Source organism: Cololabis saira, chromosome 18, assembly GCF_033807715.1.
Source record: "Cololabis saira isolate AMF1-May2022 chromosome 18, fColSai1.1, whole genome shotgun sequence".
Classification (NCBI taxonomy): Eukaryota; Metazoa; Chordata; class Actinopteri; order Beloniformes; family Belonidae; genus Cololabis; species Cololabis saira.
Genome location: NC_084604.1, coordinates 32,461,442 through 32,474,373, shown reverse-complemented (window position 1 = coordinate 32,474,373; position 12,932 = coordinate 32,461,442). Strand labels below are relative to the sequence as shown.

The following is a 12,932-nucleotide window of genomic DNA, read 5'->3' as shown; positions in this document are numbered from 1 at the left end:
TAAAAGTAAAACGAACCTGTGGCTTATTTCCGTTTCGTTAAAGAATGTCTGAATGTGTGTTTTTCTTTTGCTTGCCTTCTTTAAAAGGACCTTTTGGAGGATTAAAACAGCTCTGGCTCTATTATTAGAGGTTATGATGTAAACGTTCATTTATGGACTAAAGAACATAACAATTGAATTTCCCTGAACTGAGAGTGAGGATAGGATAAAACAAAGACTATACGGGCATCTTCTTTCAGTCGCTGACACCTTGTAAATCCCTATAAATCCAGAATATTGTGCAAACACTCTACGGTGAAAGAGACGAGTTCATGGCCTCTGCGTCTAACGCCCTCCTGTTTAGTTATACGTCTCAAGTATTGATCCAGTTGTATGGAGCAGAGGTCATGAACCCGTCTCCTTTTGCATCTGTCGACAGAAGTTGGTGACACATTCAGTGGTCGACTTATACGGACTAAGAGTGTCATAAAACTGGCAGTAATGGAAGAATGTGCCTTTTTTAATTACACTACCAAGTTAAAACTTGGTTCGTCTGGAGCAGGGGTCGGCAACCCGCGGCTCTAGAGCCGCATGCGGATCTTTAGCGCCGTCCTAGTGGCTCCTGGAGCTTTTTCCAAAATGTTTGCCCTTTTTTTCAAATTTTGTTTCTTTTTTCTTCTTTTTTTCCTTTTTTTTCTTTTTTTTCTTTTTTCCTTTTTAATCTCGAAATCTTGACTTTTTTCACAACATTTTGACTTTTCTCAACATTGACTTTTTTCTCGACATTGACTTTTTTCACAGATTTTTGACTTTCCTCAACATTTTAACTTTTTTCTCGAAATTTCGACTTTTTTCTCGACATTGACTTTTTTCTCGATGTGCATAATGAAAAAAAAACATCTTCCCCCAGTTATAACTAATATAGAAACATGCAGCATGTGTTGCCTTCATTCTAAGGCTTATACAAGACTTCATTTTTTGCGGCTCCAGACATATTTGTTTTTTGTGTTTTTGGTCCAATATGGCTCTTTCAACATTTTGGGTTGCCGACCCCTGGTCTGGAGGAACCCCGACGACACTATAGCACAAGGGACATTTGTCTCAATGAAGATCAGTTTCAGTTTAATCATGTAATGTTTTTAGGAAGCATCTTGTGCTCTTCAGTCGCTCCCGGCAGCAGAAACTCAGCCACGGTGACTTTGGAGGTTGGTCCCAGTCACGTCTTTGGACAACTGAATATCACGTTACAGAACGTCCCACTCAACCTCTAAATGATGAGAGATGAGAAAAGGGATCAAGCAAGAGACCAAACAACGGTAAATCTTAGTCCTGTAAAAGTGGCGTAACCCCCCACAGCTGAAGGAGACTGAGAGGAAACTTGGACGTTTCTTTATGCTGCTTTAGATTGATTGACATGTTGAGTGAGTATTTTATTTCAACTGTCCCTTTAAATGCTAATATTTTGCTGCAAAACTGAAAAGTTACAATCTTTCTAATCACAGACTTGATCTTTTTATCTCTGGAACAGTTCTTTAATTTGAGGAAATTATAAAAACTGTTACAATTGAAACATCTAAAAATATCATCGTGACACCTGGAAAGGTATTGTCTTGGAACAGCAACAGGTGTGGATCCTCAGATGTCCTTTCGGTTTGATCACGTCTCCGGTGGGGTCACAATGTAATCCGGAGAGGACATACTTATGTATTTATTTATGTACTTATGTATTTATTTATGTATTCATACATTTAAAATGTAAAGTATTATATGAAGTGTATATATATATATATATATATATATATATATAAATGTACTTTTATATGAATGTACTTTTAATCTTCATGGACCCCAGGAAGACTGGCGTTTTGCGTGGAGGATCCAAAATAAAAAACAAAACACACACCCACTAATTAATTTCATTAATTTCATTAATTTCCCAGACAATGACCACTGCTGCCCGTCACATTCAACAAGTGCGGGCTGAATTCATATTCCAGATCTCTTGAGAAGCGGCGGCTCGAGGATGAGACTCTTTATTGTCATTGTAAGCAAAGTATTTACATCAGAAAGAGGAACAAAGGGGCTCATTATGTTGGCGTTGCCCGGCGACCTCCTGGCTTTCCTTTTACGCGCGTATATAAACAAGGATGGACGGCTTTGTGAACATGCACAGGGGTGAGTTCTGTCTGATCCGTGTTAGGAAGATGCTCAAAGACAGAGCAAACGGACAGGTGTTTGGCACAAAGATCCTGCTGGACGCCTGCATGTCCAAGGACAGAGCCCACCTGGCCCGGTTGGTGCTGGATGGAGAGATGGTGGACGGAGCTCAGACCCCCCTCATCTGCTCCGCCCTGCTGCCGGACGGCCGGGCCCGCTGCCGGGCCCTGGAGCTGCTGCTCGGGCGGGGCTCCGCCGTGGACCGGCGGGACGGCGCGGGGCGCACGGCGCTCAGCCACGCGTGCGAGTGCGGCCACCTGGACGCCGTGAAGGTGCTGGTCCGGAGCGGCGCAGACCCGGAGCTGGCGGACCGCTGGGGGAACTCCGCGCTCATGTACGCGGCGGCCGCGGGCCACGCACCCGTGGTGGGGTTCCTGGTCAGGGCGTTCAAGAGGCTCGGCCTGCTGCAGGTGCACAGGAGAAACCAGGCTGGGAACTGCGCGCTGGACGTGGCCAAGTTTCTAGGACACGTCGAATGCGTCTTTGCGCTCACGGACATCTCCAAGAGGATCCGCGAGGCTGGCGGACACGGTTTAGGAGGTGGATTTGAGAGCAAAGTTGGGAGGATAGCGGATCAGATGGAGCTCCTGCAAACACGTGATGATGCGCAGAGACCTCGCACCCAGCTGGCATCCATGGAGTCTATAGAGGAGTTGGAGAGAGAGCAGGACGCGTCCTCCTCCACTAACCTCCATACCAGTTTAAAGCAACTGCAGACCGAGGAAAGCCCGACCAGTCCCGATGATGACCACCCTCTCACACACAGAGAAGTTCAAAGGTCCACTTTGTTCTCTCCAAGACCCGGCACAAACCCCCCCGGCCCCTCCGCACTCGACATCTTACTGACTCCTATTCCGTCCAGCAGATCCGAGGCTGAGAGAGGAACAGGCACATCCAACATAGACGTCAGGAGACCTGGATTCAACGACAGCTATTATAAGAAAAGGTGTAGTTTGCCCACCAGCATGCTCGGCACCGCAGCTCCGCGCCTGATGCCTGTGCGTAAATCCAAAACCATCCGGAGGAGGGACGGGTGTCCCGGTGCGGCCGGCCCGGCTGACCCGCTGGAGCTCTCGGCTCCATCATCATCATCATCATCAACCTTCTCAGCGTTGAGTAACAAACTCTTCCGCAGGTTTACCTCCCCGGAGTTTCAGAAGGGCGTCAGAGATCCGGAGCAGAATCCGATTCCGCGCTCGGAAACGTTCCCGCAGGCCCCGGGACACGCGCGGGTGGACAGCTCTCCCAGCATCGACAGCATCAGCGCCGTCAGGTGCGAGTTTGACTTCCATTCCAGGAAACCGAAGCCGTAAAAGCTGCGTGCCTATCTGCGGCTGCAGGTGAAGACGCAGATAGGCGCGGGTTCCGCTTCTTCTCCCACAGGACGCAGAAAGGAGGGAAGTCTCTAAAGTGCTGCCGATGATCAAGATAAATACTTGGACCAAAGTGAGGATGCCAACTTCCAGTTTCAGGGTTTCCTCATGCTTCAGCAACATTTGCCCCTCCTTTCTGAGTGGGAGGGGTTTTCATCCCAGTTGCGATGAGCCATGACTCACTGAGCCATTTAAAGACTAATAGTTGTGGAGAAAAACGCATGTCTGTACATATTTGATTTATGCTTGACTTGTATTTGTTCATGGTTTATATCAGAGAATAAAATACGACGTTAATATGATGTTGGAACAGACACTCATAATTGTATTTTCAATAAGATATTCCTTTATTAGTCCCACAGCGGGGAAATTCGCAGTGTGCAGCAGCAAAGGGGATACTGCAAAACAGGGGCGCCACTAGGCCCTTTTTGGGGGGGGGCTTGAGCCCCCCCAAAAGAAGTCTCAGCCCCCCCCAAAAAATTGAGAATTTTTTTTTTGTTTCCCCCCCTACATTTTCTCAGATTTATTGGTGTCTTTCTAGTCACACAATTGAATAGTCAGTGTTTCTAATACACTGATCTATTTGTGGTAGTAGGTACACCCTAAATAGATTTGGACCCCCACAAATACTGCCACATATTAATTTCAACTAGTTGACTGCAAACTCCTGCTTTAGCTTACAGTATATTATTATCTTGTCGGAATATTATTCCAGCCAATAAGTTAGGAAGTTCCATTTGATTTGATTTAATTTTACTTTTGTTTTGCCTACAAAGCAAAATGTTACTTTACTTGAGTCTCCCCTGAAGTGATTTTGGTATTATTTATGCAAGCAAAATTCTACCATAACCTGTATGCAGAATATATATAGGGAAACAATTATTTTTTCATCGCTGTAAAAACCACAGAACAGTAAAGAAGATTATTGATGTGTATAGGTCTTCATAGATCTAGTCTCTTCATTTTGACCTCAAAGTGCACCAGATTGATCCATTTTTACTTAAAATCTACAATTTTTTCTTCCGGGGGGGCATGACCCCGGACCCCCCTAGGGGTCTGATGCTAAAATCGCCCCTGGTGCAAAACAAGATGCATCAATAGAAATAATAATAATACAATAATAAAGTGGTTGCCGTTTTATCCTGCTTATTTTGTGGACGAGCACATTAAAGTTCTTCCATCTCAGTCGTGTCATTCGTGTCAACTCTCTCTCACACTCCGTTTCAACCTTGCTAGAGTGAAGTTTGAGAGGGGGAGGGGGGGAGGAGTTTCCCTCCAGACATACATCATTTCCAGCTAAACCTGCAGCTGCGACCATAGAGATGGAGACTACAGCACTGCGGGAATAACATGTCGAGCCCCTCTCTCGGAGGGAATGCGTCCAGGTGACTAGTTTCGGCATCAGGAACGTTATTCGTGACGGCGATGATCTGCAGGAGGAGTTCGGACGTGCAGCCACCAGCGGTTTAAAACCCGTCAACCTTGACAGAGAGGGGGAGGTCGGTTGGACCAACCGGAATTCCTCGGTCTCGCCCGGCATCTGCAGTGCAAAACCGGATCTCACGTCCAACCTGGACTTTTTTTTTTTTTTTTTTTTTTTTTTCCTTTTCCTTGGACTGCATTCACGATGATCTGAGCGTGACTTCTCGGTGCTGAGTAGAGGCAATCCTCCTCCTTTCTCTCTCTCTACCCCCCCTCCCTCCCTGCCTCTCTCTTCTTTTTTGCGGGTTCAGCACCGGCTGCCCAGACAGAACAGAAAGCCCCCCTCTTTTTTTATTTTATTATTTATTTTTTTGTTGGGGGGAAGCTGGCAGCGATGGGACGACAGCGCTTCAGCACCACGGAGAGCCGGCTGCTGCTGCTGCTCACTGTTTTTGGTAAGAACGCGTGTGTGCATGCGCTTTGTACGTGTATGAGTGTGTGTGTGCACGCGTGCAGTTGTCGTGACTCCTCACTGCAGTGTCTATAACGTGCACGCGCATGCACCTGAGTGCAACGCAAGGTGTGTTATTTAATTTGATGATGCTCGAGCTATTTTCTGTCTGGATGCCGGTTGTCATAGATACATATATGCAGTTTCTTACTTTGCCGCTGTTTAAAGTGCAGCTCGTGATCTGCAGCTCTTCCCCTGATACTGCAGATTTCACTCCCCTAGTGTTTTAGCCCTGACTTTGACACATGCAGGAATCAGAGCCATCAGTTATCTGCAGTACTCGAGTTGTAAAAAAAAAAAAAAAAAAAATCAGGGGGGATGGTGGATTTTATCATATGGGGACAGATAATTTGTGCTGATTACAAATAATATATTACAATAATAGCACTGGCCAAAACACCTGCAGAAATTCTGCAGGAATGACATAGCAGCAGTTAAATGCAGCCTTCTGTAAGCTTTAAATATCCACTGGGCTTACATCAAATACATCAAAACACAACAATAAAAAACAGTTTTTTGAACTTATCAATATGATTCTGTCCTTCACAGGATAAGTAAAATGGATCACTGCAAAAACTCAAAATCCTAACAAGAATATTTGTCTTATTTCTAGTTAAAATGTCTCATTTTAGTAAAAAAAATCTCATTACACTTAAAACAAGACTCATCACTGGAAAAATCAACAATTTTCACCTGTTTCATAGATTTTCACTTAAAATAAGTAGAAAAATCTGTCAGTGGAACAAGATTTTTTTTGCTTGTAATGAGAAGATAAATCTTGTCCCACTGGCAGATTTTCCTATATTTCAAGTGAAAATGTACTTGAAACAGGTGAAAATTGTCAAATAAGTTATTTTTCTGGTGTTGACTCTAAATGTTGAAATAGCAATAAAACCACATGCATTGATGAAATGACATAATGGATGGAAAGGGGGGATGTCAGTTTTACAGGGGGGGATGATTTGGACCGTGTTTATTTCAGGGGGGATGCCATCCCCCTTCATCCCCCCTCAACTCCAGTACTGGTTATCTGAGTGTGAGCAGGGCTGTGATCAGTGGTGGTTTGTGCTGATGCTGCATGTTGCACTGACAGCACATGTCTCCCCCCCCACCCCCAGGTGTGCTGGCTCTGTCCGCGGTGCTGGCGGAGCAGGAGGGGGAGAACCTGTCCGGCCTCTCCAACAACCCGGACAAAGCCATATTCGCGGTCCGGGAAAACGGCACGACGTGCCTGATGGTGGAATTCGCCGTGAGATTCCTGGTGCCATACGACGTCCTGGCGCTCAATGGGATAGACGTAAGGAATCCCCTGTGATCATGCTTGGAAAATGCGCTCGGCTGCGCAAAACGGCTCTCCGTTAAAGACTTTCGACGTGTCAAGCACATGAAAACAATTAAGCTTTGGAAACGACATTTTTAAGTCCGGTGACATTTCTTTTGGTTGCTAAGACGCCTAAACATTTGCCCTAGTCAGTGTAAAATGGCAAACTTATCTTATCAGTATGATTCATCTAGTATTGTTCATAGTTTTTAATAATAAACACATGCTGGTGTTTTTTCTTCCTTCTTGTGCAGTTGATCACAGAACAAGCGGCTTTCACTTTGCCCAGAAACGCAGAAATCGAGGGGAAATGTGGGGATACGGAGTCAGAGATCCATATCTCCTGGAAGAATAACGCCTACGTCCTCCGCATTTTCTTCTCCAAGGTGGGTGCGGTGGAGATAAAATACTCTAAAAAGACTTCTCGAGGAAGATCTCCACACATCACTCTACTTTCAAAAACTGCGACACAGAATCCCAAATTCTCACAAAAAAATATAAAGATTTTCAAATTTAATTCAACATTTATTCATTTTTTAATTATTATTTTCTTGAAGTTAAAAAACCAAGTAATAGAATTTCGTCCAATGCGCTGATGCCCCACCAAATCTGCCGACCAAGCACTTTCTGATGAGCGCCTTTGGCGCGTTTGCGCGTGTGTGTTGCAGGAGGTCCGTGACAAGGGGATCGAGGTGTGGAAGATTAGCAAAGTCCAGTTCGTGTACGACACCTCGGAGACATCGCATTTCATCAACGCTTACAACCGTGAGTGTTCCTCCCAGTGCGTGACAGTAGATCGACTCAGCACATTTGCATCCCTCTCATCCCAGCGTGAACGCGCTCATTTCCCAGCATCATTCAGGTGGAATTAGAGGACTGACTCATGCACGGATTTATGCATTTTTGCCCACACAAGTCCAAGCAGTTTTAAGTAGTGGATCCTTTTTCTTTTTTTTCCAGTCTTTTTGAATTTTATGCACCGTTTTCAGGAGATTATTGCTATTCAATAATAAAATATTTCTAAAAATTTGAACATTGACCTTATCAAAAACTCCATACAAACCAGGTTAGTAACTAGTAAGGTTTAGTTATGTTATTGCCGTTTAAGAATATTTTTTAATATTTTTGAAAGGATTTTAGCTTATTTAACTGGATCTCTGTTTCCAAATCCCTAAGTCAGCTACACTGACACACTCAAGTCCCCAAAACACACATCCCCACTCCACAATGTCCTCTGTCACAACTTGACCCCCTCCTCTCTGTCCAGCTGGAAAGCACACCGCCAGCACCCACCGGCTCTCGGCCCTGGTGACCCCCGCCGGGCGCTCCTACTTGTGCGCGGCTCAGCAGACCCTCACCCTCATCTCCAGTGACCACCAGAAGGGCATCACAATCTCCATGTACGAGGTCCAGATGCAGCCCTTCGACATCGCCTCTGACTTCATGTTCAGCGAACGTAAGAGCCAAAGACGACACCTTTTCCAGCACTGCAGTAAAAAAGTGGCTTTTCACTTTTTCCTGCTCATATTAGAGACAAACAACAGCAGATGACGGTAATGAGAAATCCCGGGGGTGAGCCGGGCATCTCCCTTTTTGACTCGCATATACAGCTCTCCGGGGGGTTAGGAAGTAGTTATTGCTGCAGTGTGAGGAGCATGTGGGGCTGTAGAGGGTGAAATGAGAAAAAGAAGAGGTGGAAGGGATGGGGATGTATGAGAGATGGAAAGGAGACATAAAGAGAAGGGAGGTGTCATTAGGACTTCATGAATGCAGCCACTTCCTCGCCCTGAATGCAGCTTTTATAGACACTCTCCGTGTACCTGGCCATCCAATCACCTTGGAAGAATCACGAGCCCTGAGCCGTTGTAAACTAGGCTGCGCTACGCTCCACCGCTCTCCTCCTCGTGTGCATTACTGCAGTCCGCGGAGAGCAGCAGCTGCAGCTCTAAACCACATACTGCACTGTAGCACAGCAAGTTGCAGTTTAGGTGTCCTCTTTTCCCAATATGTACGCCCAGATACATTTAACTGAGCACAAAAAGCTAAATCTGGGTTTTATAGTGTAACAGGGAAAGCATCTGTGTGAAATGTGCATCATTTTCTATTACTATGCACAGATTTCTAGCACAGCTGCACACTGGGAAGGTAAGCAACACATATTTAAAGTGGCCGGTGATGTTTGAGTGCACCTGCAGAAGGCTGGACGAGGACTTTGTGTCCTTCACGCTTCAGTTTGTAATGAGTGAGGCAGTGACAGCTGAGACAGTCTCTCAAAAATATGAAGCTGAACTTCTCTGTGATAATCTTCCACACTGACCGTCAAACACTTAACAGTTCGTTCATTCACTCAACATTTCTCTAAACTCAAAATGAAAATTAAGAATGTCAACAGTCAACTGCTGATTAATCGATTTAGTCAATTAAGACTGAATGAGACATTGGTTTAAACTTTCACAACTTTAGTTTCCTCCAGTAATGTACTATTGTGTCAAGTGAGGTGTTATACAATACAAATATATATATGGTCCTCCTGGGAGCCTCGTTTCCATGCACTATATATTAATCTGTATGATGCACACAAAACGCGCCTGATGTTAAAATTACAGAGATTCGGTGCAGAACAGCCAACCAAGTTGCTGAGGAACAATAATGTTTACAGTTGCCTACATTTGAAGGTTACATCACTCCAGCTCAGATTTAAACTGGAAAAAAATTCATTTTCCAAATAAACAGCAAAATATTTAGCTGTTCAGTTTCATGATGCTAGTTAGCACAAGTGCTTTTTGTTTAATGCGCACCAGCAAAATAATGCAAAGTCATGCTCTGGAAGGTTTAAAGGGGACCTATTATGACATCTAATACCTATTTTAAACAGGCTTTGAATGTTTTAAAAACAAGCTTTTGATTGTTTTTGCTAAATAAATTAGAAATTCAGCCTCTGAGCCATGTCTTTATCTTCCCATTCTCTAACCTCATTATCTATGCAGGATTCTGAGTGGGCGGGGCTATGATAATGAGGAACTGTGCTGATTGGCTGCCTGAATGACACGATACACCGCTACGAAAAAATGGCGGAAGCTCCGGCCGGCGGAGGAGTTGTTGTTCCGGCCAGAGTTAGTTGCGGGCGTGGTTTCACGCATCGGAGGCCAACCGATATAAATTGCATTTTGGTTACGTAACGAAAGGGAGCAGAATCTGAACGGCTCGTAGAAGCCACAACACACTGGACGGCTCATCCGGGCAGCTGTACAGACACTGCAGGTGTCTTTCCTCCTTCTCTGAGTTGGCAGGCTGAGGGGAGACCACTTTATATATGTTAAAGCAAGAGAAAACGTGTTTTTCATAATAGGTCCCATTTAAAGGAGCTTGAGGCAGGATTTATGAAAAAAATGCGTATACGTTTTAAAAGGAGCTTGAGGCTCCTTTTAAGAAATGAGACTCTCTAGCGCCACCCTTCGCCACGACGGTCGTCGGGGGTACTGCAGCCAACAGCGAAGCCGGCACGGGAGAACGGGGAGAACGCGCATGCAGCGTCATGTGACGTCACATGCGCAGGGCAGCGCGGGAAAAGCGGCCCCAGCCTTGCAGCACATTTTGCAGCACACAGCCTGTTCAAGGCAACGGACAGATATATTAGAGGGCTCACTCTTTTTGGTTTGGAACGCTTCATCTGACATTATTACTATAAAAATTAAAAAGTATACAATTTTTTTTCATAAATCCAGCCTCAAACTCCTTTAAGTTTTCTAGTAATAATGTCAGATGAAGCGTTCCAAACCAAAAAGAATTAGCCCTCTAGTGTATCTTCCGTTGCCTTGAACAGCCTGTGTGCTGCAAAATGCGCTGCAATTCTGGGCCAGAATTTCCCGTGCTGTCCTGCGGATGTGACGTCACATGACGCTGCATTAGCGTTCTCCCATGCCAGCTTTGCTGTTGGCTGCAGGAACCCCGATGGTCGTCGTGGCGCTAATGAGTCTCATTTCTTATTCTTGCCTCAAGCTCCTTTAAGAGAGAGGAAAAAAAAAAAAAAATCAAACTCCCAGATTCCCAAAGGAACAGATAAACTTTTACTGCGATCAGACCTCATGGATGTTCCTGATCAAAAGTTTTAGCTCACCTTCGTCTGACTACAGGTCAGGCTACGTTTAGCTTTACCGCCATCTGGCGTTACCGTTGGTGCAGCAGCCGTCACGTTAAGCCGTTAATTCACTTCCGACAAAAATGTTGATGGCTTAAATAGTGAAAATGAAACAAACACACAATCTTTGATATGCTTTACAAGAATATTTGTATTTTTGTATTTGTTTTAGGCGCGTAACCTGTTATTTATATCAAAACAAACTCGCCAGTGGCCTCGTGTTCTTATACAAGTCGAGAAAGTTAAAAGTTCAACGTTGTGCCGTTTACTCGGTGGGCTTGCATTAAAAAAAAAATACAGTTCATTGATTTAACGTTTAATAAAGGTTAACAATAATCACTTAAAGGCATTTCTTTAAATTTGCATCCCTTGAATTAGTTATACAACAAGATAATCAAGTACACTAAATAAATAAACAAAAGAAAGTCACTGGCTCGCCTCTTCAAATGTTTTTTTTTTTGGTAATATAATGAATGTAATTTGTATGTAATGTTGAATTTTGAACCAGAATCATAAAAACGGTACTTCTGAATCCCTGCGGCTCATTGTTTATAACACCTCTCCTTGCAGCCTATAAGTGCATCACGGACCAGCGGGAACGCCTGGAGGAGACCCTCCCCCTCGTCCTGGGCGTCATCTTGGGTCTAATAATCATCATCACCGTCACCATCTACCACTTCCACCTGAAGCTGACAGCGGCTCAGCCGCAGCTCCCCCGAGATCGCTCCATGTACAAGAACATGTAGCCAGCAGCTCCCTCAGACTCGCCCCATCGACGTCCCGGGCCTCAAACACCACAGAGGGTTGTGTCCCTACGCCGAACTGAATCTCAGATTGATGAATGCGAGTGGCCCCCCCTGCCCGCCGTAGCTCTAACAGCCTAAACACGAGCCAACAGGACAGCCTGGGGCTGAGCATGGGTGTAGTTGGAAGGTGAACCCATCCAGATGTAATTAACATAGCTGCTGAAATCAAGCTTGATGTCACAAGTAGTCTGCATTGAAAGTCTTGTAATATTCATGAAATTAACATTTTCCAGTTTTCCATTTCCCCTTCTTGCGTCACTGGAGGCCTGTCCATCATTTGAGCTGCATTTGCTCCAGTTTGTCTTCTAAATTTATGACATTTCCAAGCTTTTGCTGTGACCAACTTCTCTCTCTCTCTCTCTGAAACTGCTGCTGAATGACTTCATTGGCATTTGTTGTTTCTCAATCAGCTAACTTTGATATATTTTTGTTCGGCCCTTTTATTCACATTTTGAATGCGAGCCATAGTGTTGTCAGTGGGCAGTCTTGTAGCGTAACTGTGCAGTTTTTTTCTCCTACGTTGACAAGACCTTTTCTCCACACCGATATATATGGAACATAGCAAAAGAAAAAAAAAATATATATAAAACACTGGACACTAATGACATACTTAACAGAGTTTATCAAAGAGAGTGTTTATGGAAAAGCATAGATGTTATGAAGCAAAATATCGGTATTAAATATTTTCAGAGTAAAAGTCTATGCATAAACCTCTGCTGATGCAATCGTGTGCAGTGTTCTTGTTCTGTTTGAAATAAATTGCTGGATACACCCTTGGCAAGTTATTTCCATTATTAAAGCATTTATCATGTGACTGCCGTGCACTACCTTCATTATTTCAACCATTAATGGGTAAGTAAAAATCGTTATTTTATTCCTTATGTGCTTTTGAAAAATGTCTGAGGTCAAAGCAGGAAAATCAAACACAAACAAACTGATGAATGACTGAAACACTCGTCAGACGAGAGGCTGCTGGAATGAAGTATTGATTTTGTTCCAGCGCTCGGCTTTCAAAGGAAACACAATATGACTGAGTCTAATTGGAAACAAAAAGAACATTTGTGTATTTTTACACCCGTTTGTTTGGCTGCATGAACGTCATACATCACCCTCATCACGACCAAACCCCTTTGACCCAGTTATTCACTCAGACTAGCTACTTCAG

The 12,932-nt window shown here is 44.3% G+C and overlaps 1 protein-coding gene across 1 annotated transcript; it reads left to right on the top strand.

Annotated features, from left to right (window-relative positions):
• The first annotated feature begins 4,876 nt into the window (after window positions 1–4,876).
• lamp5 (lysosomal associated membrane protein family member 5) lies at window positions 4,877–12,573 on the top strand. Its single transcript, XM_061746640.1, has 6 exons — window positions 4,877–5,446; window positions 6,621–6,799; window positions 7,078–7,209; window positions 7,492–7,588; window positions 8,091–8,279; window positions 11,532–12,573. Exons 1-6 carry the CDS (start codon window positions 5,386–5,388, stop codon window positions 11,705–11,707), a joined length of 834 nt encoding a protein of 277 aa, XP_061602624.1. The 5' UTR covers window positions 4,877–5,385; the 3' UTR covers window positions 11,708–12,573.
• The last annotated feature ends 359 nt before the right edge of the window (window positions 12,574–12,932 follow it).

What these genes read in the sequence shown, in the direction of transcription:
- lamp5 (XM_061746640.1), top strand. Translation starts at nt 5,386, where the DNA reads ATGGGACGACAGCGCTTCAGCACCACGGAGAGCCGGCTGCTGCTGCTG. An exon ending in TGGCGCTCAATGGGATAGAC is followed by an intron (nt 6,800 to 7,077) that starts GTAAGGAATCCC and finishes CTTCTTGTGCAG; the next exon opens with TTGATCACAGAACAAGCGGC. An exon ending in TTTCATCAACGCTTACAACC is followed by an intron (nt 7,589 to 8,090) that starts GTGAGTGTTCCT and finishes CTCTCTGTCCAG; the next exon opens with CTGGAAAGCACACCGCCAGC.